Source organism: Aspergillus sclerotioniger (assembly GCF_003184525.1).
Source record: "Aspergillus sclerotioniger CBS 115572 chromosome Unknown BO94scaffold_1, whole genome shotgun sequence".
NCBI lineage: Eukaryota > Fungi > Ascomycota > Eurotiomycetes > Eurotiales > Aspergillaceae > Aspergillus > Aspergillus sclerotioniger.
The window spans coordinates 597,467-618,834 of record NW_020290991.1 but is presented as its reverse complement, the minus strand read 5'-3'; the positions used below and the strand labels follow the sequence as shown (position 1 = coordinate 618,834).

Sequence of the window (21,368 nt, the reverse complement as noted above, 5' to 3'; positions counted from 1 at the left end):
GTTATCGCGACACACCAGAGCTTAGAGTTTAGTATGTGCTTATCGCATGGATTATTAAAAGATGCAAACTAACTAGCTCGCGATGCTATGCCACAGGTAACTCTTGAATCCAAAACGCCAATGCTATTACCCAGCCATCCCAGGATATTACGCCAAAAACACCGCGGGAATTCCGTAGATCACCGGCGCGGCTCCATTCAAGTACTTCAACACACAGGCTTGCCGCGACTGGCAAACCGCATCATCCAAGGCCACGGCTCCCTCCAAGCTCCCAACAAGGCCCCATTTCTCAAGCGTGCTCTTGGCAAACCGGTCAATGTCCTTGTCCGTCACGTCCCACAGCGTCGCCACCAACGCGGGGCTCCCAGCATGCAGGTAGTTCAACGGGGTCCCGTACGGCTCGTACTCGCCGGCTTCCGTCAAGGCACCACTGCTGCAACCCATCAGGAAAGTGATCGCGCACCGGTCCAGACGTTTGATCGTCCGGGCCCGGCAGTACTGCGCGCCACTGCCATGCCCGAAGTAAAGAAACAGGTCCTTCGACTCTAACCCGTTCTTGAATTCCTCTTCCGTCGGTTCCCGGTTCACCACTCCACTCCACTTCAACTTCACAAGGTCCTTTTCGAACGTGCCCTGAGTGGTTTGCAGGTCACCCGTGGGGTTGAGAATATAGGTGCCGTTCTTGCGGTCAACACGGAAGCCGACCCCGTTATCCGCCCCTTCGTCGCGGAACCGCTGGATTCGGTCCCGAAGACATTCCAAGGAGGGCACACGGCAAACGGGGAATCCCTGGAGACACGGCAGAGACTCCCACGGGAACATATGCAATGACTTGTCCAGGACCAGGACAGTGTGGTTCGGCGATGGGTTACCCTGCTCTTTTCGGACTCGATCGTGATGACCTCTCAGAGCGTCAAGGGTTTCCACGACCATCATGTCGAAATCGATCTCGTCGTACGCGTTACGCTCCCCTTGGAACTGCAAAATATCTACCACGAAGTAAAGAAGGTCAACTAATGTCTCCTCGGGATCGTCTTGAGCATCCAAGTCTTTGACACCGATGAACAGCTCCAGCACGTTCGGATGAAGGGTCAATCGCGGGCTTCCTGCCCGGCTGCCCTTGCGACGTGAGGGAAGATGCTTGTCGAGAATGTTATGGAACGAGTCGGCAAACCGCGCAAGAGAGCGGGTCTCATGAGGCACCGGAGAGAAGATCCCGCGGAATCCACCGAACCAGACATTTTCGATATGTTGCAGCAGGGCCTCCATCCGATGGTCCAGGGCTTCCCGATTTTTCCACCAATCCTTCTTCATCTGTCGATCGGTTTGGTGTTTTGCTGCATGCGCACTTTCGTTGGCCAGCCGGATGAGCTCTTGTATGTCATCCCTGCCATCCTCAAATGTGTATTGCTCGTCTTCATCTTCCGAATTTCCCCGTTTAAGAGGAAGGCGCAAAAGAAATGGTGAACGGCCCTTTTGCAAACGCGAGACCACGAACTCGGTGCGGTCAGCGCTCAAGGAAAGAGAGAGAACGTTCCAGTTCTCCGGCAGAATCTCCACGTATTCTTCGGTAAAGCGCGAACAGAGATCGTCTTCGGGAACCACCGCGGTCTCAGCACTTGGCCAAAGTAGAGGGTCGCAGTAATCCGCTAGTTGCTTATCAAGAGCGATGGCAGCATGCTCCCGTGTGAAAGCACCAATACGGCCAATCTCGTTCACGTTTGCTGGGGATTGAGAGAGGGAGCCAGGGCACTCGAGCGCCGTAACATGAGTCAGCATGGAAATTCGACTCATTAGGCGAGAGGCAGCATGGCTGTCAAGGGTAGACCCGAGGGTGGTAGCAAGCGGGAAGACGGTCTTCAAGCTTTCGCTCGCTCTTGATAACATCACGGAAAAGTCCTCAGTGGGCTTTGGTGTTTTCGAGCGCGTGCTTCTGGTGGGGGTTTTTGTCGGGGCTCGTGTTCTTCGCGTCGAAGCTGTTTTACTGGAGCTCACTTGGGTCGCCGTCTTACTCGGTGACTGCAACGAGGGAAGCGAGATAGTTGATTCAGGAAGGACACAGTAAACTGCGTGGCTGGCAAAATTCCGAATGGCATCGGCGAGCAGATGCTCACTCTCTCCGATATGCAAGGAAATCTGACTGTCCCTAGAAGTCGCGAACTTGCGTGCGTCACTTAACAAGCACGATGCCTGTTCAAAGTCTCGCAGTGAGCGCAGGCAGGCTGCTTGCTGTCGGAGGATGTCACTCCTCAGATGAAGTATTGACATCGAGCCAGTTTCTGTCGATTCGGAGCTCTCGCCCGACACTTTTGGTGCGCTTGAGGTGGTTGCGGCGCGAGTTCTGCGGGTCGTCGTGGGCGCCCGCTGCCTCGTTTTCCTAGCAGTACCCTGGACTTGCAGCTTCTTCAACTTATCATTAAGGTCCGCAACCCCCGAGAGGATATCCGATGTTTCAGAAGCGGCACACTCAATCATTATCCTGTCGGCTTCGAGGAGAGCCTGCTGCTCGTCGTGGTAATGGCCTTGCGCTCGATGTAGAGAAGCAAGGCCAATCTGGAGCGAAACAAGCTCAATGCTGTTGTCGAGTTGCTTTGACAATGACTCTGCTGCTGTAAGGAGCTCCTGGCCTTCCGTGATATGCCCACCAAATATCCAGTGCGAGCCAAGCTGTGCTTGTGACGCGATCAAACGTACATTCGCATTCAATGTCTTGTTGATCTTCAGTGCCTGTTCTCCATAGTAAATGGCATCCTGGAATAGACCGTGGTGTGCAGAAAGGCTAGCAAGGTTCAGCAAAGCCATGTGATGTGAACCAATATGAGGCCAAAAGGGAGCTCCTTGAGAATACACGGAAATGGTTGCATTTGCTTGCGAAACCTCGAGTTTCGCCATTCCTTCCACGACGGTTTCAAGTTCGGAATTCTCGCCGGATTGAGAGATCTTGTCTTGCTTTCTCTGGGCGAGCTTTTCGATCTTTGCCCAAATCCTGCAATTCAGTCTGACAGACAGTTTACCAAAGAACAAAGCGTCCTTGATTGAGCCCTGCGCGAAAGAGAGCCGAGAGTTCATGAATGCCGCATCAGCCACCAACCTTTCCCACATAAGCTTCGACAAAACAGAGCAAGCATTCAAATCCTCCTTCTTCTGGTTCTTCTCATACAAAGATCGTGCTGTTGAGAGAGTGCTTGCTGCTTTCTGAACATCCCCAGTCTCCAGAAGATATCCCACGCGCGCTAGTTTATGGGACAGCATTGCCAAGCAGGAGATTTCAGCATGGTTGATGTACTGGTCCGCTCTGCTCAAAAGATCGCCCGCCTTCGCACAATATCCAAGGCGACTATATTGAACTGCCAGTCGTGAGAGAACAATTATTGTTTCAGAAAAGTCGCTCGATCCTCGAAGCTCCGTGGCCCGCAAGACCAATTCGAGGGTGGAAAGCTGGAGTTTCCATAGTCCATGGATCTCCGTATAATCGACAACTGCTTTCATCTGAAGTAGAAAGTGGTCCACATCTCCAACGTTTGCAATAATCGTTTCCCAGTCATGACACTCTCGCATCATCAGACTCCACCAGGTTAGAACATGCTCCAAGTCCTTTGGCTGGAGACTGCCTTCGTGAAGTCCCAGTGTAAGTCTGACCGAGTTCTGCAAATGACCGACAAGGGGAGAAAGCTCGGAATCATACCCAAGCTCTTCGACATCAACATTGCTCAAGCCTGCCTGAATGACATCTTGAAGCAAGGACGAATCTAAAGAGTTCGGATATTCGAGCGAAAAGCGCAATATCGTGAGCACTGCCCGCAAGCGTCGGATCGGGAAGGCTTGTGGGGAGTACAGATCGAGAAGCTTCGTCAGAAGCAGACCAAAAGTACACCGAAACGAGTTATCAATAGAGGCCTGGGATGCCAGCTCCGTCATAATTCCAAGCTGCCATTCGAGGAGGTGGCCACGCTGTAGAACAGAAAGGTTGTCGTCGTCATAGACACCAGTCTTGATCGACTTGATTCTCAGATTCATCTTGAGGAAAGCGTAGAGAACACGGCCAAGCATGAAGCCACTGCTCTTCGGATCCTGAGACATTCGATGAGGGAAGCAGCCGTCTGTAGAAGACAGGACTTGGTCGAGAGTACCTGTCAGTAAATGCTCTTGAATCGATTGCTGGAAAGCCTGTTCAGCCTCGCGGGCCAGATTGGCCTCTAAGTAAAGGTGCGCAAGCTTCTCATATTTGAGAGGCGTGAATCCCGCGATTTTCTGGGAGGGCGAGCAATTCGACAGAAGAACGGCGGCCTGCTTCAGCAAAGGCACAAGCTCACGATAGCCTTTACCACACTCCCTCTCTTTAATATACCGAGACCAAAATAGATTGGACAATTTGACGAAGCCAAGGCCAATGCTCTCAGAATTCGAAGGGTCGGAGGGTTCTTCGGCTGATTCCATCGTCATGAGAAGGCGTTGGCTGTCAATCAATGTTGACTGCATTTCCTCCCATGGGGGTCTCTGCGATAAGATGGATAGTCTTCCAATAGCATTAACAGAATCAATGGCTGCAAGCGCAATATTCCGGGTCGCAGTAACACGCTTTTGAAAAGACTCTGATTCTTTCCCTTCATCCTCAACAGGTTTGCGTCCAAGGTATCGTCTTAAAAACCGCACAAAACCATTCAAATATCCATAGATTCGATAAGGGACATCCTCCTCCTTCAGGCTTTTCTCCTTGGAAACAATATCCCCGAACAAGCCCATCGCGAGTTTCTTCAATTTTGCTGCTTCAACCAATAATTCGTCGAGGTCATTTGCGCTACCCTTGAGTGGCATACATAGCACATTGGTGGCTTCCTTCATCGCGTTGGCGAGCCCGGAAGAATATTTTGTAGCCTGCTTCAAGGCCAGTAGATGAAGGGAAGCGATTTTGCAGCGGACGGTGGCCAGGGCAAGGCACTGTCCGTTAGAAAGCGGGCCTAGAGATTCCGTGAATAATTGCAAAGCTTCATCAAAGCATCCTGCCTCCTGAGCAAGCTGTCCCAATATGGTTGCAATCCTTGCAACAGAGATATTATCGTTCATCGTAGTCGAGGAGCGTTTTTGTACGCCGGTGAAAACTGATTGCAATCGAACAATGGTTTTGTAGATGGAGGCGAACTCGGATCTTGTGATACCTTTGCTCTGGTGAGCATAGCTGGCGACGTAACGCGCCAAAGGATCCCACATCTCTTTAGCATCATCACAGATATGTCCGGAGATTTTCCAGGACATGCAACGAATTTCCAGCGAAAGTAGTTGAAGGGAGAGTGACGTAGTTGGCTTGATTTTGTTCGTTGCAGTTTGTTGAGAATTAGAGGATAAGGAAAGCACTGTGTTCGACAGAAGTTGAAGTTGAATTGCGGCCTTGTCCTTGGTGAGGGCTCCTGATTCGAGTGCAGCCAGGGTCACATTCGCCGGGCTACTAGGGTCCGACAATTGTAATGAAGATGCCACATTGTGCACAGTCGCAGGCTTCTTTTCCGAGGATATGAGACGAAGAGCATTTGACTGGTAAGAAACAAGAAGCCCATGCAGAGGCGTTGCTAGGCTAATGTGAGAGAAAGTGAGGAGGTCAGAAATCCTTTCCTTTGTCGATTCCCCATCTTGTTCAACTGGGCTCCCTTTCCGACTTGCGACTTTCTTCCCACCTGTAGCTTGGCTGTCGAGATATTGTTGAATCCTTTTTTTCAACGCCCTGAGTTCCTTGTAAGCCATATCACCAAGGCCTAACGAGAGATATCTTCCTGCTAGTATACATGCGCCCTGTTCAAGTTGCATGTTAGGTACTCCTTTCTCCTGGTCCCCTTTCAATGTCCTCAAGCATGACAGAGACATTGCTGCACACTCTGCCACCGCTAATATTCCATTGTCTGTTGTTGTAGTATTCTGTAGGGACATCTTCGACTTTCTGGGTGATTTCGCGACACGGGTGGGCGAAGGCGATTCCCGAGGGGTACTAGCCGAGGAGGTGCGAATGTCACCACGTTTGGCCGAATGTAACTTCATTGCTTCCGAGAGAGTTTTCAGAGTCGAGTTGAAGACCTCCGTGGCGAGGACGAGCTTTTCTTGATTCGATAGACGCGCAGCATCCTGTTCGATCACTGTGTTTAAAGTTGCCTCTGCCGCAGATACTGTCGTTCTTGTTCCTCTTGTTGCCCTTGTTCGACTCGCCGCAGTCGAGGAAGCTTTTGCCGTCCTGCCTACCCGTTTCACTGTTGCACTTTCACCGTCCAGAGGCGATTTCGATGAACCGCGGAAGAGTGTTTGGAGGGACAACACGGTGCCGTGAGAACATGTTGAGGTTGAGCGGACGGCCTGCTTCACCGATTCCACAGGGGAACCGGGGAGTAGCGTCGAGACCGTCATGGTTGGCGGAGGAGGTGTGAAGACAATGCTGCAGTCACTGATGATTGATGATGGAGGTTCGAGCCATGCCTTCGATGTGATCATGACAGCGGGCGGCAGCCAAGCAAAGCGCGTTGTCGCAGCAACCACCACTGGGGCTATACCTGATATGTGCTAGTGGATTGTGACCCCGATTCTCCGATTGCCTCAGGCCGAACTGCGGCAGATTGTGTGCTGCAGCACTGTACAGATTGGACACTGGACTACTTTGAATACCTCGACGTCGCGTTTCAACGCAATTCCCACGATGAGCTCATTTACCATGAATGCCACTCGGCTCTCTCTACGATATCTGGCTCCAGCGATTCCTTCCCTCCGACCTGTCGGCCCCTTTCAGCTCCCAACAACTCAGTTACAGAACCGTCTACAGTCCACCTCCAGAACACTACCAAAATTGGCTCAAACATCAGTATGGACATCCTTAGTTCCCAAGTTCATTCGAAACCGTGGCTCCAGAAAAACCAAGCCATATAAGCCGAAGTCCAAAGAATGGAACCCCGCAAGTTTCTACATCATCATCTTCATCCTGATCGGGTCCCAGGCCATCCGGATGATCGCATTGAAGAATGAGTATGCGGCATACACCCGATCAACGGACGCGAAGATCAGACTTCTTCGAGAGGTGATAGAGAGGGTCAATAAGGGGGAGAAGGTAGATGTGGAGAAGTTGCTGGGCACGGGAGACGAAGCGAAGGAGAGAGAATGGGAGGAAGGTCTGTGGTTGTCTTCTTTCGTCATCTGGCTCTACTCATCCTCTGACCCTCTTTCTCCAATATAGTTCTGCGCGAAATCGAAGCGGAAGATTCATTATGGCATCGCAAGGCCGCCGCATCGGAATCCCAGCAACAGCAGGTCAAAGAGCCCGAACAGCCAATCGCGAAGGATCCTGTTGTGCCTGCTGAGGGTCCTGCAGACAAGAGCTTACCCACCGATGCCAAGTCAAAGAAGAAACTCAACTTCTTCTAAACAAGAGTGTGTCTGTTGATGATCGACACTGCCAGGATGAGGGTAAGCACAAGGCTACCACTAAGCACGGTGGTGCATCGAATGTGAAAGCTGCGGTGCGCATATGTACCGAGACTCCAAGGCCTCATACATGGGCATTCCTGAGGATTTGAACATCGTCGTGATCTGGTTGTCCTTGGTTAGTTGAGTGTCGGTCATGTTCGATCCGAAAAAAGCCGAGGGAGCAGCAACCTCTAATAGCATACTGACTCTATCTAGTCTCGGCTGACTCAAGCATACCATCTTTTGGCTTGGTCCTGTCCAAGTATGCTTGATTCTTTCCCATCTCCAATTGCATCTCAAATGATACCCACATAGCATATCATATGAACTCCGGAGGCGTTACCCTAACGGGAGATAACTTGGAAGGGTCATATGCTCTGTAAAATACAATCAATCTACTTAAAGGTCCGCAACAAATCGTATATCTAGGTAACCAGCATATGTAAGATGCAAATGTTTAGATAGGAAATAGACATGATGCAGGAGACTGAACGGCCATCTATGCGGAAAATATGGAAACGATACATATTGAACATCAAGCTGGGATGACGCTGGACATTGATTGCATAGGGAAAAACCAGACACTTGTACACCAGCACGTAGTTCTCACGACCCTAGGCAAGTGAAATGATCTCTGCAAGCCTCATGCCAGACCAGGAAGCATAAGGACCAGCAAAGAATATGCACAGATCGGGCCTAGGTACCCGGGCACATGACAAATGACAAGGCTCATTCCCAAAGTTCTATCTGCTTTTGTTACATGTGCAAATGCAATTCGGTTCCGTCGAGGACATGGATAGGGTCACAAGGTAGTCTTTGCCCCAAGCCAAAAATCTAGAAACCAAGGAAAACAGATCGGGTAGTATGGTAACAAGAATATTTCCATTTAAACAAAGGAACACAAAGAGGCAGGAACCGATTCATCGCTATTAAAACAAGGAGATGCTTATCTATTGCTTGGAGTGTTGGAGAAACTTAGGCCACTGCTCAGCAGAGGGGATCGGAACGCGGCCAATGTTCTGATCCAGATCAAGGATCAACTTGAGGGCATTCCTTGATCTGAGGTATGGCAGAGGAGCCTTTGCGGATCCCAAGCCGACGCCGGGTTCGACGTGTCCGGTCGGGGTGACATCGGTTTCAGACCCAGGCATGGGAAGCACCTTCTGCAAAACTTCATATGCTGCCAGTGTGAAACCGAACTGTGGGGACGAACGAAGGATACGCGCAGGACCTCCCTTGAAGAAGGCCTTGAACCCTTCTTCCCTCCAAACAGTGGTGGCGCAGTGACGCAACCCGGTGTACTTGGTATCTCCCTTACGAGCTTCAACCTGCAGACGGGTCTTGATCACATCGCACGGGGTAGTGAGGTAAGCCGCAGGCATACCTGCAATAGCACCTGCGGTGAGCAATTGCACGACGCCGAGCTTGTTGGTGGCCGTTTCGCCGAAGAAGTCGGACTTGAGGTGAGCGTATGTGGGGAAATAGATGGCCGAGAACGGCACTGCCAGATCGAGTCAGATGGGGGCAAATGGAAAGGGGGAGGGATTTCTCACCATCACGAAGCAAGCAGGCACTTGCTCCCTTGTACAAGCCCATCAAACCCAAGTTCTTGACAATCCAGAGGGCCGAGCGGCGAGGGGCACCCTCGACAGACTTGGCGATTTCACCCTGGACTTGAAGACGAATCTTGACAATCTCCAAGGGATTGGTGAAGATCTAGGAAGGCTTGCCATTAGCTTATCGCAGAGTTTCAACCAAATGCGATTCCAGGCCATGATAACTTACAACTTGACAAGCTCCTGCAGTACCACCGGCCAGAACCTCATGACCAGTCCAGATCTTTCCGTTCTCCTTGTTGGTGAAATGACCACGGACCAGGTCATTCACGGTGAGCTTGATAGCTTTTTCGGGAGCAACACCGATCAACTGAGGAATAACTCCAGAGTACAGCCCCAGGAAACCCTCATTCCGGATCACCTTCCTTGCGCAGTCAATCGAGTTGTTGTACAGTCTCTCCCCGACGCGATTTGATCGCTGGTTCTGCATGCGGGTCTTTACAAGATCGATGGGGTACACCATGAACGCTCCGAATGCACCTGCAAGACTTCCCAAGGCGAAATGGTGCACGGATTCAAGGACACTATACAGCACCGACTTGGACTTCTCGGCCACCTTGTGCACCGAATCCGATGCAGCCTGTCCAGCAACTGCAATCGGCGTACGCCATGATGCATCAATGACCTTGGCAAAATCTTTCTGTGAAAGTCTTCCCGATGGTGCATCCAATCCAGCGAAGTGGAATAGAATGTCAGCCTCCATAGGAGTGAAGAGCGAGAATCGAGTGACACGAGTAGCAGCATTCAGGAAATCCGCACGTGTAATTTTCCCATCATTGCTGTTATGGGTCGCCTCACGCACAATGACATCGATGATATCCATCTCGCGCATGATGTTCTGGAAAGCACGGACAGTGGCATAGGAGATCTTGGTGCCTGCGGAGATGTTGCACAAGCTGGGGAGGTTCTCCAGGACATAGTCGGACAGCTTGTGCTTCGAGGTCTCGAGAATGATGCGCTGGAAGTCTTCGGGCTCAATGTAACCGTCGCCATCCTTGTCGAAAACGTGGAAGGCTTGCCTGATGCGCTCGCCTTGCAGTCCTCGAAGCATCTGAGCGAACTGGGGGTATGTCATGTCGTGCCGACGCTTAGTCTTTCCAGTGTACAGAGAAGCCCATTCGGAGTTCCAGTCGAACGGTATGCTATCACTACCCTTGCTCAGGTCGCACACCTGCTTGAAAGTGTCCCATTTCACGGCGCCTGTTCCCTCCGCATCGAACAGTCGGAAAGCGATCTCGTATTCGGCGTCGGGTTTGGCCAAGAGGTTCTCGAAGGTTGCCCAGTCGGCAAGGCTGACTTTGCCTGTCCTGCGCCTGTCGGCGACCATAAACAAAACGCCGTAATGCTCGCGGTTGATTTTATGCTATTATAGGCAACAGCATTTCCATGCATTAGCCAAGCACAGGACCCTCGCGACTTGTATGACACATGCAGGACAATCCGGGGAAAGAAAGGCAAGGATCAGGGAAGCTCACATAGTCTTCATGCTTGGGAGCAACAGCATTGACGAAGTCATCCTGGGACATGTAGAGTTCGCCAGTCACCTCGTCTTTGCGTGCATGGCGCAAGAAATTGCTTTTGATCTGCTGCGATGGCTGTGGCTCCTGGGAGCTGCCCACCAGGGACTCCTTGACCACGTCCTTCACACTAGCCATTGTGACCTGCAGCACTCTGAGAGGATTGATGCAATTCCAAGAAAACCCAACCGCGCAACAAAGAAACGAAAAGGAAAGCAGGCAATCAAGCCAAGCGAGGGAGGACTGGGAATAAGAAGGGGTTGGGATAAGAAGAGAGTGGGTGGAGAAGGGGGATCAAGACCAAAATAACGGGGAGGGAAAGGCGCAAAGCACCAGGCGATAATCGATCGATCAATAATAAAATAATAATAATCCCGGGGTGGGCAGTGAATCATAAACTGACAGCTGTGAGCTGTTCAAGAAAACTGGGGCTAAAACCCGTAAGGCGCTGCTGCTACAGGATTCTTATTCTTTTACGTCGATTTCCAATTTTTCTTTTTCCTTTTTTTTTCGGCCGTCATCATACAAAGCTGCCTCCCTTGGACGACAATCGGATAAAAAGCCTCTCTCTGCTGACTTTTTTTCTTTGCCTACTGACCACCTGCAGCCGGGGACGAATCAGCCAACCCATCGGGCGGTCTCACCGCCCCTGGCATGCATGTGTTATCTAATTAGCCGGCCCGGTGAGGCCTTTTTCTTGGCTAATGCTCTCGGACTTGACCCCGAACCCTGGTCAGCCCGGCCCTGCCTTTCGTTATTTAACTCCGCAGTTGGACCACTACTATCCTCTTCCAAGAAGACGATCTACTCAGCTTCCTAGCTGGCAATTGCCAGAATCACCTTCAAAATGAATCAGACTCCTTTTTGATTTTTTTTTTTTTTAGAAATTTCCTGTGCCCGAAAGCTAGTCCGCTTGAAACAATGGCAAGCCGCGCCGACCCAAGGGACTCACTACCTGATCCACGCCCCCTCACGGATTTCGCCATGGACAACCAGTTCTCTCGGCGTGCCACGGTAACTCCGGAACCCTAGCCACCTGCGATATGATAGCCATCGGCCCCAGGGCCAGACAACCAGTGATCTGAAGATGTCCCAACTTCCAAGACAAACGAAACGTTATCTACGGAGTAGTATGGTCACGATGCATCCCATTTCTTCAACAGAGTAGCGAGGCCATGCCAATCTATCTATATATTCGACCCTCATCGGGGTATCTGCAGAGTGCAGACAGACGCGGCCTGCGACCCGATCTCGGAGAACGCGATCACTGTACAGGATCAATTTCGGATTTGAGTTTCCAGGTGAACGCCAGCAGCACATCAGACGAGCAATAGGAATGCAATGCTCTGGCCTTCACATGACATCTCCGTCTGACACACAAAATGGAAGTCTTACCCCCATCTCGGGCCGATGAATCTGACGCGCCCGTGAATAAGACGGGCTTGTTCACGACGAGCGTCTCCGGTTCGGTGGGGGCCCGGGACAAGCAGGAGACTAGAACTTGATAGTTAGTTAGTGTGTTCATCTTACCTAAGGATTTGATCTTCCCCATACTCACGGGCGTGATTCTCCCCGACTAAAAGACCCCGAACCTGGAGACCCCGGGAGGCTTGTTTCCACTGTGGCTCAGCAGGAGTTCAAGGCAGACGGGAAGTCGCAGGTCCTGATGTCTGGGAATTTCAGTAGTAAACTATAGACTCACATAAAAGAAAACCCAGAAAGGAAAGTGGTACCAAAACCGTCGAGCGGAACAACCTCCAGTTGTCAGCCTGAGGCAGCAAGGGGCGAGGTTGCAGAATGGGCACGGAACCGCATTTTCTCCGGGCCAAAGCGGCGCCACTCCGTCTGGGATTGCGAGGTCTCGGCCTCGGCCCTGCTCCGACCTCCTGCAGTTCTCCTCCGAATGCTGTCCTCACGCGAGCAGGGAAGAGATTCCACAAGCGCCTCACTCCCGTTTCCCCCTCATGAGGGTGAGCTCAATTTGGTAGGTACTTCTTTCTCTCACTTCCACACACCCGAGGCTGGTCCATCACCGCATATCTATCCTCACCGGGCTACTACTTCAACTAGTTTCCTCTACCATATCCAATATATTCAAGACATGTCGGGCTCTTTCTCGGGCTCCGCCTCAATAAACAAAAACAAACCTTCCTCCCAACCCCTAGGGACATAGTTCTGATCACAATCATCCATGTTCATATCCCAGCAAATAAATATGCAACTAGAAATATTTAGTCTCGGACATTCTGGTCCATCCATGAATCTCCAACTAAGTAGTCACCATTCCAAGTAATAATGATAGCATAGGTATCCAACTACCACCCAACTAAATTCACAAAGGGCCCCCCAAAGAACAAAGAAACACAACTTGTGCTTAATTTGAGTTCCCACCCCCCAATTCCGACAATCATCACTATTATCATCATACCCCTTCCGAAAACTACTATTGTAGCAACAAGTTTCCTATACCACCTTGATTTCTGGACTATCCCGTGTGTTGATTCTCCGAAACTTTACGTGGTCCTTCCCAAGAAGGATCCGTATTTGCAAGACCGTTCTGCGCTGTCGTGGCAAATAGGTGATGGCTATGCTATCGGAATTTTTCACATGTTTACAAGTGGCATTGATGCATATTCTGGATGTGCATTTGTCTTCGGGTAGGTTTGTTTCGGTTCGACTGGGCGGAACGATACGTATCGTACGGAGGCTACAGAGCTGATTCAAATATAGTTTCATTTTCGGGTAATGACTATGCACTTTCCTGAAGCACAACAATCCAAGGTCCAGGAACGATATGAATAATCTCACACCGGGTTTCGTGATAAGGAATGGTTGTACACAAACGCTCTTTTATAACAGTGATTTAGGGACCCCTGATCATCTAGGGTTTCTCTAAGCGCAACAGCCTGAACAGTGCCCTCTCCACGGGAAGAAGAGACAACATGATGTAGTTGAACCTAAACGCCGTGAGCGTCACACACGCGCCAACAACCGCATCTAGGATAAAGTGATTGGCTGTCGCAACGATAGTAAGACCCATTAGCATTGGCCATAGGGGTGCAATAGCCCGGAGGTACCAGTGAGGGCTGAACTTGAGCAAGCAGAGCGCGATGAACAGCGAGTTTCCAAAATGGAGCGAGGGCATCGCTGCAATCGTAAGTTGGAACTTGTTCTGCGTCCAGGCTGAACCGCCTGTGTTGCTGTGCAGGACGTCGACGAAGCCGTACTCTTCCGGCAGCAGACGAGGGGGCATACACCTCCACAAAGTAAGAATCGTGAACGCAATGACATTTTCAAATGCCAGTGTGCGTCGGATTCCTTGATACTTGTCGCATTGCATGAAGGTATAGCAATAAACGACGAAGATTACACCGAGAACGATGTGTGAGTAGTAAACCCGTGCCAAGAAGGCCATGAGCCATGGCTTCTGCCCAAGAATATATCTTTGTACAGCTAGCTCGACGTCGATGTGGAGGAAGTGCTCGAAAGACAGTATGGAAAGGGCGTGGCGTTCAGCGGTGTCGAAAATAGCTTTATGGCCACTAATCATTCTAGCCGAAAACGCCCGCAGACCTTGGTAAACCTGGTCATTTAGTCAGTGGTGCATGGGGAGAAGCAGAGAGTGCACTGGGTACTCCAAGACATGTCTTACCCAATATGTGAGCAGCCAATACCATATCTCTAATAAGAAGGGAAACTTGGCGAGGATCCGTGATTGTATGGTTCGACGATTACGGATCGTGCGCTCGTCTGCGCCCTCATCGCTTGGCTTCAGATCCTCTGGAGGAGCCTCCAGCAATGGCGACTCGACATCTGGTGTTGTTAGAAGCTTGGAATTCTTACGCCGATTGATGAGTGTTCCTGCGGTGAAGGCGGCGACAATCGCTACGGGAGAAATAGCGACGAATAAGTAACTTTCGGATGACGCGGTTTTGCGATTGAAGATGAGAATGGCTTACCTGCTGGTTCCAGGATATTCTTCAGCCCACCCATTGTAATGTATACCGACGGAAACCCCAAGGATGTAAGCGAGCGCCAAGTTATATACACCTTTCTGTGGTTGTCGCCCTGTTGAAGGTAACTGTAGGCGGAAGCTTCGTATACGCTAGTTGACGTCACCGGATTTAGCAAAAGGCCCAACAGGTGGAAGCGATCTTATTCTCAACCCCGATGTTAAAGGTCATGAGGTGTTTGGATTCGTGTAACAATACCCCGGACGGTCAGTTAGGAGGCATGGAAAAGAGACCCAGGGTGACAACGAAGGACGGAGTTGCGAAGCTGTCGTCGATCCGTGGCTGCCGAACACATCGGTCGATAAGTACCTGACGGCTGGTGGTGGGTTTTGGCTTGTTTGCATAACTGGGCCGCAAGGCTGAAGCAGCACAAACAAGGCAGTAGGCAGGGGAGATCGGCTAGTCTAGAGGCCAGTCAGTTTCGTCACATTGTCTGAATAGCAAGCACCAGCAATTCCTAGGCAGGTAGATAGTACATATGGACCAGGTGCAGCTCAGGCCCGATAGCAACCTGATTTACATAATACTTCCTGTGAGAGCCACTCTGAGACCTACTATGTACTATACTAGTAATTAGAGTGGATTATTCCAATATCCATCGTATCCGAAGCAGCCGACAGGCGGAAGAGCTGCCACCATCGAATTGAATCTGCTTGTTCCTGTTGATCATCCATCCTGAGATACTCAATCAACAGAATGGACAATACAAATCTACAGTTAGTGTAGGATTTGAGCATGAGCATCAAACGGGCCTAGAAGACTGACGCCAGGATCAACATGACAATGTGATACTTGTGATACTATCACTTGAGGTTTGTAGACTCATATGAGCCTATGACGTCATTGTATCAAAATACGAGTACTACCAGTATCCATATCAACTAACTATCTATCCAATTACAAATAAGAGAGGAGGGCTATACCTCCAGCCTAAAATTCACATTTACTGTTCCCTGCAACCACCGAGATACTTGAGGCTTTAATTACATAGCAGCTTGAGGGGCAATTAACGCTGAGGTAAAACGGCAGAACGCTATGTCTCAACAATTTGACAGAGAACCGGAAACGTAACCCCTCAGAGTATTTAGAAGATCATACTACGATTAAATATCTTTTGACTGTGTCTGAACAATAGATACACATGAGAACCTGGGATATAAATCAATGCGTACATGTGCTAGCAAAGTCCGTAAGAGACTGTCTGACTGTTCCACCCTACGTGCGCTTCTACATCGTAGATATACTTATCATTTAGAGCTTCTCCCCTCTCCTCTGCATCAAGCTGTTATTCTATCAAGAATAATCTTCGCGGATTCAAATTCTGCGGATTTAGTAAGAAGCATACTAGAAATTCCGAGACTCCCTCAACCGATAACTGATACCTGTGTGAGGACATTGTGGCTTGGATAGACCGAAATGTACTGCAGATTCAGGAGTGCTGAAAGTGCGTATCTTTGGCATGTCCATTTCGCAAGAGGAAGTCACATTCATACTCGCTACCAAGGGATAGCAGTTACCTAGTACTACTATGTACCTACCTACGGAGTACTTTGTAGGTAATAGAAACTTAGCAGGATCCCCAGGGCTCGAGGGGAAAGCAGGGACGGCTGGGTGGGGCAGAGGGCGGCTAAAAATACGTACACCAAGCCTTACCACGAATCCAAGATTCGTCATTTCGCTCTCGCCAAGTTTCGGCGGCCATCGCGAGTTTTCCATGTCACTCTCTCCTGTCATATCCCAACAAAAGGACAGTCTCTTTGTCTGAACCCTTTGGAGAACCCTTTCCGACCGTACTGTGTAATCATGCAATCTATCTGGATATGCCGACAATCAGGGAACCGCCGATCATGTCTACACCTGGATAGCATCTGGGGCTGTCACCATGATCAGCCTGGACGACGACCCACCACCACCGATGATGATGGACTGATTGGGCTTCGGTACACCGAAGTGCTGACTGCTGACGGCAGACGAGGGATTGACCAGTGACCCAGGGCCTCCATCCCGCGTCGAAACGGGACTAGAAGTCCTAGCCAGATTCCCTAATGCCGTGGACCGTAAGGCGAGGTTGGTGGCTTTTCTTCCATCCTCCCGTCCAGGACTCCAGCGTCCACCGCGAAAACCCCCTCCCCAGTGGGCGCTCCACCCGGACTACGTACCAATGAGGCCCGGTGCAATAGATTAATCCCAAACAGGCCAAGCTGCCCACTTCGACGCTGTCTATTTTTCTAAAATGGTTTTGGCGCCGGGGCTCACCTTCTAAGCACCACGACCCGGTTCGTTTCTTATCTCGTTCCTCATCGACTTCACCTCCGCCGTCCCGGATCCTCACGCAACAACCCGCCTCTTCGTGGAAGACGACACTGGCTCTTTCTTTCTTGTGCCACATAGCATCGGCAAGACCTATCCGCTCCAAAATCTGTCGAATTGCAACCTGAAATGACCTATTTGCGGTTTACCCACCCCCGACCTTCTCACTCCTGAACGGTCTCCAGCCATGTCGGACCGCGGTTGAATGCGGTGACTGGTTTTCCATGCCAGCCATTTCTTCGGTTATCAACGCTAGGTGATTTCAACGGATGCGAAGGACGATGACAGAGCTCACCCTCAATGTGCCTCGACACCGGACTTCAGGATGGCTTCCGCGTACCTTGCGTCGACAGTACTTGGTCCCGCTGGCCTGCCTCATGTTTGTCATGCTACTCTTGACGGAGTTCCTCCGTCAATTGGGCAACGACAAGGGCAGCCTCAGCCTCTTTACCTCGACTGACCAAATAACTGATACGCGAAGGTTCGCCTACACCTATGTCCCGACCATTCTGAGTATGATCATCGCCATCCTGTGGTCCCTTGTTGAATACGACGCCCTCCGACTCGAACCGTACTTTCAACTGTCCAAGCCACAGGGCGCTTCGGCCGATGTGCTCCTCCTTAACTATGAGTTCGGCCATTATACCACCGCTCCGTTTTTCGCTATGAGGAACCGTCACTGGATTGCAGTCTGCATCTCGATCCTGAGTATCTTGTTGCAGTTAGTGTTCCCTTCGTTGCAGAGCAGCTTGTTCAAGATGGATGATGCCACGGTATATAACAACCAGCACCTTGAGACGTGGCCGGATCTAGTGAACCTGGCAGAGCAGGGAGCCTTGGCGGACAATGACAATCTGAACTTGACTGGAGCTGGACTCAGAGACCATCGGGACCTTGCTTATAATCAACCACAATCAAGCAAGTACGCTATGGCACCGGTCGCTATACCATTGGATGTGCAGTACGATACAAAGCTGTGGGAGCTTACCCAGTCCATCTATTGGGCGGAGCTATCTTGTGCCGAGGTGGAAGTGAGTGATGCTATAACACTTGAAGTGTCCTCGAATGCCTCATCATTTGGTATCGGATCGCCCAATAGCCAGCCCTCGATTTGGAATTTGAATGAAGTGCCATCGACGGGACAGAATTGCTCCTTGGAACTTATTGAGGAGATCATCATTCCGCCGACAAATGGATCTTTGCAGATCTCACACTGGCAGCCAAGTACATCTGGAGTCAGTGTCACAGAGCAATGTGCTTCTTTCGACATAATCGGGGTGACGGTGGATATCAGCCTCAACAAATCCAGCGAACATGTTGATCGTCAGAAATCCGACTTCTCGAGCTCTGATTATACTCACCAGGTCAGTGGATTTGGCTGCAAGATTGTATACCAGACTTCCCAAGCCGGCATCTCAGTTCAAGTAAACGGTTCACTCTCTATCGCTGATTTGCATCCGAATTCGACTACAGAGGTGTCTGAAGCGTCTCTAAACACTACTCATTTTAAAGGCATAATCTTGCAAGAGGTGGCTTCTACCAATGGTACATCGGCTTCGAATAAGAAGCCTGTGAGACCGTCAACCCTCCAGCGCGATCTGATGTCGAAGCTTGAACTTAGCGTCCAGGGTGCTTTTGTACCTTTGATGAACAGGATATTCGATATCAGTGGCCAATCACACTATGTAAAGGCTTCTCATGTGACACACCAGATGGCAATCATAGTTGGCCCGGTACAGTCCTTTGTGTCCGAGGCAATTCTCCTTTTCGGGGTGGCAGTCGTTTTGTATTTGGCCTACACCTACCCGCGCCGCCCGAATATGCTTCGAAGCGACCCAGCCTCTATTGCATCAATGTGCGGTATCATGGCTGATGTCATTGATGCTTCTTGTCTCTCTCATTTGAACCTTGACGAATTATCAACCAGACAGCTCAGGACCATCCTTCAAAATTACACTTGCCGCTGGCAACGAGCCGCCGATCCTCCGCGTATCTGCATCGAGCCATCCGCTGGTGAGTCCACCCCAACTCTTCTCCTAATCGTTGTTGGAGAGGAATCGCAAAGCGCCGGTATATTGACAGTGTATAGTTCCCCGCTCTCAAAGACAGATCTTCCAAGGCAAATCCGATCCAAGACCACATTTCCTCTTGATCCCAATATTTGCCCTCGAGATTTTCCTTTTCATTGCGGCATTTGCCGGGATTGTGACGATATTTGTGCTGTGTGCCAAGGATGGTGCTTTCCATTCCCTGACCTATCTCGATTCCGACAGCCTCGCAGCGTTGTTCCAGCTCATTCCGTCCGCAATAGCCTCCATCATAAGAGCAATTTGCCTCTCAATATACCGATATCTGAGCGTTTTAGAACCATGGTCTGTTCTCCAGGCAGGAGGTGCATCTGCTGCATCTTCATTATTGCTGGAGTACGGTTCACTGAACCCTCTAGCTTCCCTCTTCAGGTGGTTCAGTTACCGTCACATCCTACTGGGGCTCGTAGGAGTGGCGTGCATGTTCAATACAGCGATGAACATATTGGCCAGTGGACTCTTTCAGCATGAACTTGGTCCGACGAGGGCAGACACGGATATGAAATCTAACTATAGTTATGAGTCGTTTGCTATCAGGCAACCTTCGTCACTAGTCCCCGAACTTAGCACTATCAAAAGCAGCATCTACAGTGGTACATCGTTACTTTCTTGGACCACATCTACCTACTCATTTCTCCCTGCATGGACAGACACCTCTTCCGAGTGGCTTGTGGGAGGCACTATAAGGGGCGTGGGAGCCGATCTATTCTGCAAGGAGCTTTCGATTGCCGACAGCTATTCTGAGGACTCTGTGTCAAACGTGGCGCATTGGCAGTACTCACCCTTCAACGAATCAGACACGGTGTGTCAAATAAATACAATTCAAACCAGCGAAACCAGTCAAGAAGAAAGTTTGACGGTCCACTTTTTCGCCTCGTCGACATCTGACGAGACCAACGGGTGCCAGAAGCCGGCGGTCCTCGTGGTCGCCTACCCGAGCGGAAGTGGCTATTTGCAGACCACATCTGAGAACGCAGTTGCGTTATACTGCGAGTCTCAACTTATCATGCAGAATTTCTCGGTTGGCTTCAACTCGGACGGGTACATACAGTACTATGTTCCTCTGAATGGCACCTCTGTGGTCGATGAACCCATTCTGCAAAATGGGTCAACAAATCTTGCGAACTACAACCTTAGACTATCGAGTCCGCTCAGTGTTACTTACAATGGCTCACATCAAGAAACGAACAATGCAAGTGACGCTGACTGGTTTGGCGCGCTCACGGCGAATCTTTATCGTATCCTGGACACCAACACAACGGTCGTTACTGCAGACGTTTTGGAGGTCGCCTCCCGTGATGTATACCGGACCATTTTCGCCACTGATCTCTCGCTTGAACGAGATGCTTACTTCCAATACCAAGATCCCCCTTCTCATATAAATGATGGCATCATCTATAACATGTCCTGGGCCGTGGTCCCGTCGTTGGCATCATTTATATACGTCTTACTCATAGTGCTTTTCGATGGGTGTGTGGTAGCCTCGGTCTTTTTTACCAGGAGGGGTCGGTTCAGGTTTCCTCGCATCCCACGGTCTATTGGATCCATCATTCCGTGGGTGATCCATGGCCGGGTCCTGAATGATTTCAAAGGCACGTACGCTTGGAGTGAAGGTGAACGAGAGAAACACTTTGCCGACCTCGATAAACGGTACAAACTCGATAAACATGAGATGCCTGATGGAAAATGGAAGTACATCCTGGAAGAAGATGTCTCTCGTCGCGACAGCGAACCCCCTACAGGCGAGATACTGCAGTCCACCACCACGTCGAAAAGTCGATTCCAAACACTTTTGCGAAGGGTGACATCCGACTTTGACAAAAAAGACCAAAATGGGTGACTTCTGCCGATGCATGATGGTTTCAATATTCATCATTCACGCCTCGGCAGCATCTGTTGTTTCAGATGTTGGATCTGAACCCGCATGCGCTTGCTAGTAAGATTTAGATGTCTGGATCATGAGCAATGGCCAAGAATACATCGCCACATTGCTTTTGAACCGACAGCGACCTAGCTGTGCGATATCACGAATCCTTGTTTGTAAGGAAATGGGCAAAAGACGCTACAGCCATGCTTTACAGAACTTGGAAGTCTAGGTCCTGGTGCGTGGTTACCCGCCAAATTCGCCTCTGATCCTGTGATAGGAGCTGCCATGTTCGTCGAATTGCACCCGAGTGAGGTCTTGCTTGGGTCTCGGGTGCTGTCCTCAACCCACGGGCTTCCTATAGGTTGGTCAGGACTCAGGAGCATCGTCAATGGACCACACGCTGGACTCTGGCCCTTCCGTTCGGAAAGCAGAAAAGATTTGATCGAGATACGACCGACGAGAACCAATGGTCTGGTCGCGGGATGTGATGTCGGTGTGCCATTATGCATGTGCCGTCCATGTCC

General features: G+C 50.4%; 6 protein-coding genes across 6 annotated transcripts; 2 read left to right on the top strand and 4 right to left on the bottom strand.

Annotated features, from left to right (window-relative positions):
• Positions 1–43: 43 nt before the first annotated feature.
• On the bottom strand, positions 44–6,392 carry BO94DRAFT_481073 (C50 family peptidase). The gene has a single exon (XM_025608845.1). The coding sequence runs from the start codon at positions 6,385–6,387 to the stop codon at positions 148–150; it is 6,240 nt and encodes a 2,079-aa protein (XP_025473102.1). The 5' UTR covers positions 6,388–6,392; the 3' UTR covers positions 44–147.
• Positions 6,393–6,612: 220 nt separating this feature from the next.
• On the top strand, positions 6,613–7,846 carry BO94DRAFT_529727 (DUF5321 domain-containing protein). The gene is made up of 2 exons (XM_025610511.1): positions 6,613–7,139; positions 7,205–7,846. Exons 1-2 carry the CDS (start codon positions 6,689–6,691, stop codon positions 7,390–7,392), a joined length of 639 nt encoding a protein of 212 aa, XP_025473101.1. The 5' UTR covers positions 6,613–6,688; the 3' UTR covers positions 7,393–7,846.
• A 538-nt stretch (positions 7,847–8,384) lies between these two features.
• On the bottom strand, positions 8,385–10,705 carry BO94DRAFT_453922 (citrin; the record flags this gene model as incomplete). Its single annotated transcript, XM_025607584.1, has 4 exons — positions 8,385–8,935; positions 8,988–9,150; positions 9,220–10,413; positions 10,526–10,705. The coding sequence occupies 4 exons, from the start codon at positions 10,703–10,705 to the stop codon at positions 8,385–8,387; spliced, it is 2,088 nt and encodes a 695-aa protein (XP_025473100.1).
• Positions 10,706–13,448: 2,743 nt separating this feature from the next.
• Positions 13,449–14,560, bottom strand: BO94DRAFT_453699 (phosphatase PAP2 family protein; the record flags this gene model as incomplete). The annotated part of the gene is made up of 3 exons (XM_025607577.1): positions 13,449–14,150; positions 14,220–14,452; positions 14,527–14,560. The coding sequence occupies 3 exons, from the start codon at positions 14,558–14,560 to the stop codon at positions 13,449–13,451; spliced, it is 969 nt and encodes a 322-aa protein (XP_025473099.1).
• A 1,917-nt stretch (positions 14,561–16,477) lies between these two features.
• Positions 16,478–17,064, bottom strand: BO94DRAFT_6656 (uncharacterized protein). The gene has a single exon (XM_025617588.1). The coding sequence runs from the start codon at positions 16,967–16,969 to the stop codon at positions 16,610–16,612; it is 360 nt and encodes a 119-aa protein (XP_025473098.1). The 5' UTR covers positions 16,970–17,064; the 3' UTR covers positions 16,478–16,609.
• Positions 16,865–21,082, top strand: BO94DRAFT_6643 (DUF3433 domain-containing protein). Its single transcript, XM_025617586.1, has 2 exons — positions 16,865–18,903; positions 18,980–21,082. Exons 1-2 carry the CDS (start codon positions 17,160–17,162, stop codon positions 20,815–20,817), a joined length of 3,582 nt encoding a protein of 1,193 aa, XP_025473097.1. The 5' UTR covers positions 16,865–17,159; the 3' UTR covers positions 20,818–21,082.
• Positions 21,083–21,368: the final 286 nt, after the last annotated feature.

Excerpts from the sequence above, each read along its gene's own strand:
- BO94DRAFT_481073 (XM_025608845.1), bottom strand. The coding sequence starts at position 6,387 with ATGACGGTCTCGACGCTACTCCCCGGTTCCCCTGTGGAATCGGTGAAG.
- BO94DRAFT_529727 (XM_025610511.1), top strand. The coding sequence starts at position 6,689 with ATGAATGCCACTCGGCTCTCTCTACGATATCTGGCTCCAGCGATTCCT. Across the intron at positions 7,140-7,204 it reads GGAGAGAGAATGGGAGGAAG|TTCTGCGCGAAATCGAAGCG; the intron begins GTCTGTGGTTGT and ends TCTCCAATATAG.
- BO94DRAFT_6656 (XM_025617588.1), bottom strand. The coding sequence starts at position 16,969 with ATGTGGCACAAGAAAGAAAGAGCCAGTGTCGTCTTCCACGAAGAGGCG.
- BO94DRAFT_6643 (XM_025617586.1), top strand. The coding sequence starts at position 17,160 with ATGCGAAGGACGATGACAGAGCTCACCCTCAATGTGCCTCGACACCGG. Across the intron at positions 18,904-18,979 it reads CTGCATCGAGCCATCCGCTG|TTCCCCGCTCTCAAAGACAG; the intron begins GTGAGTCCACCC and ends GACAGTGTATAG.